This window comes from Phaseolus vulgaris, chromosome 11 (assembly GCF_000499845.2).
Source record: "Phaseolus vulgaris cultivar G19833 chromosome 11, P. vulgaris v2.0, whole genome shotgun sequence".
In the NCBI taxonomy this organism is placed as follows: Eukaryota; Viridiplantae; Streptophyta; class Magnoliopsida; order Fabales; family Fabaceae; genus Phaseolus; species Phaseolus vulgaris.
In genome coordinates, this window is record NC_023749.2 from 9,705,805 (window position 1) to 9,708,482 (window position 2,678).

General features: G+C 33.3%; 1 protein-coding gene across 1 annotated transcript; it reads left to right on the top strand.

Annotated features, from left to right (window-relative positions):
* The first annotated feature begins 371 nt into the window (after positions 1-371).
* LOC137830484 (NAC domain-containing protein 90-like) lies at positions 372-1,792 on the top strand. The gene is made up of 3 exons (XM_068637861.1): positions 372-784; positions 902-1,191; positions 1,303-1,792. Exons 1-3 carry the CDS (start codon positions 613-615, stop codon positions 1,528-1,530), a joined length of 690 nt encoding a protein of 229 aa, XP_068493962.1. The 5' UTR covers positions 372-612; the 3' UTR covers positions 1,531-1,792.
* Positions 1,793-2,678: the final 886 nt, after the last annotated feature.

Here is a 2,678-nt window from a genome sequence, read left to right on the forward strand (position 1 = left end):
ATTTTATTAACCGAGAATAATAAACTAGATTATTTTGTGGAGAGGAGAAGAAAACCATAGTGTAGACATATATGACTTGTTCCACTTTGTGAGATTGCCCTGCAAAAGAAATGTTCATTGACATGTTGACAAATATCTCTGCAAAATTAGGCTTCACAAGAATTAATTAGGTTTGGTTACACAACCTAGCTGACTTAAACATAAAATGATTGCATTTGCATATACATATACATATACATATACATATATATACATACAAAATGAGAAAAAAAAAGGTTTTTTTTTCCTGTCTTGTGGTTTTTGTGAGAGGAGGACTTATTCAAAATAACATTTTATTGGATATATAGGTATGTAGCCATCATAAGGTACCCAACATGGATAACATAGACGATTTCTCCTTCCCATAACCGCGTCAAAACTTTCCATCAAAACTTCCCAATTTTCTAAATTTACACGGTGAATCTCTCTGCCCCACCACCACCCTCTCTTTTTCTCTCTCAATTCCCTTGTTCATGCATATATATGTCTGTGTATATATATTTACAGCATTGGAATATGCAAAAAGTAAAGGACACATAATAAGTATCATAGGAGTGCGAGCTATAGTTTCATATGACAAACATCATGGAAGATCATCCACCTGGTTTTCGCTTCTTCCCAACAGAAGAAGAGCTTGTTGGGTTCTACCTGCACAACAAGCTAGAGGGTTTAAGAAATGCTGCTGCCATAGATAGAGTTATCCCAGTTGTTGATATCAATGCTCTGGAGCCCTGGAACCTCCCAAGTATGATACATATATAAAAAATAAACAAACTTGTACACTACTCTAGTCTCTCTTCAATGCTATTTGTTCGAGTTTTGTGCATGATTCACTCATTTTTTATAAAATGGTTGTTTGCAGCGCTTGCTGGGGAGCTTTGTCGTGGGGATACAGAGCAATGGTTTTTCTTTTCACCTGGGCAAGAGAGAGAAGCCAGAGGAGGGAGACCTAGCAGAACAACAGCTTGTGGGTACTGGAAAGCTACTGGTTCCCCTGGCTATGTTTATTCTTCAGATAACAGAGTCATTGGGGTGAAGAAATCCATGGTCTTCTACAAAGGAAAAGCCCCTATGGGAAGAAAAACCAAATGGAAAATGAATGAGTACAAAGCTATCTCAGTTCCTCACCAATCCAACTCTGTCATCCCTGAGGTATATACAATTCGAAATTTTTCATAAACTAGTAACAATTACATTCACATGTGACATGGTATATTACTTTTGATATTGGTTATGACAATCTTTCATATATATGGTGTGCAGTTGAGATGCGAATTCAGCTTATATCGGGTATATATTGTATCTGGAACCTTTCGAGCATTTGATCGACGTCCATCAGAGAGTGAAGGAACAGAGTCACGTGTTCATCAAAGTTCATCTCAAATTTCTCAGCTCCCAGAAGGTGGAGATTCAAGTAGCACAAATTGGAACCAGGTTCAGCTCCAAGAACCCTTATGGGATTTGGAATGGGAACACTTTAATTGGGTCTGACTCAAAACCCTTAGCTGAAACAAGACTCAAGAAATCAATGACTGGTTTAGATACTACATCAACCATAGATAATGAAGCTTCTCCATCTGTTAAGAATAGACAACCATATCCTATTAAGATATTAAGAGGAAGTTTAGTTATTTAACCCCCAATTTGTTTGCAGATAACTTCTACTTATCCAATTTCAAGTTTTCACACCCACTAGCTTTTGTAAATTATCATTATCATAGCAATTAATTAAATATCAACTCTTTGGTTTATATATATTGTTAGCACTTTCCATTTAACAGCTAAACACTCACTTTTATACATAATTCTATATAATTATAAAATAATTTAATACTTTTGCATTATTGTAATTAATTGAAAACTTTATTGTATAAGTTAAAAAGTTTATCATATATATAGTATTTTTATAAAGAAAATTATTAAATATATTAGAGGTTATATATGAAAAAACGTGAGAGCGTATTCACTATTTTTTATATTTACCTACATAGATCCATTTCGCATAACACGCAAACCGTGCGAGTCAGGGGCGGGCATGCCAGTTTGCTAGCCTGCATAATAATGAAAAGGATATTTCTTTTTGCACCCATCAATTTCAGAAATCAATTTTCGAAAGTCAAAATAGTTGTTCTATATTTTGAAAGGTAAAATAGTTGTTCTAGTCTTTCTGGAATGTTTTTTTTTCTCTTATGAATTTTAATTTTTAAAATTTACTTTTATATTATGAAAATTAAATTCAGAAATTGGATGGATGGAAGAAGAAACACCTTAATAAAGAATACAACAAAATTTCTTCCTCCATCTTTTGGTTGCAAACCTACATGTCATGTCATTCTTTATGTGACAGATATAAATCCGACCCATATTTTGGAGACCATACCAAAAAAATCAATACACATACTAAAATATATATAATATTACTAATATAATTTTAAAAATGAAATTAAAAGTAATTTATGAAAGAATTGAGAAAGATAAAAGAAAATATTTATTTATTCCTACTTATCCTATTAAAAACTGAAAATGACCTTTCTCCAACCAGATAACAACACGTGCGTTGAATGCACAACCAACCACCTTCTACGGGTTAGTATGGTCAACCTGATGTATGATTGGAGATACTTTAATTTTGTTTAGTG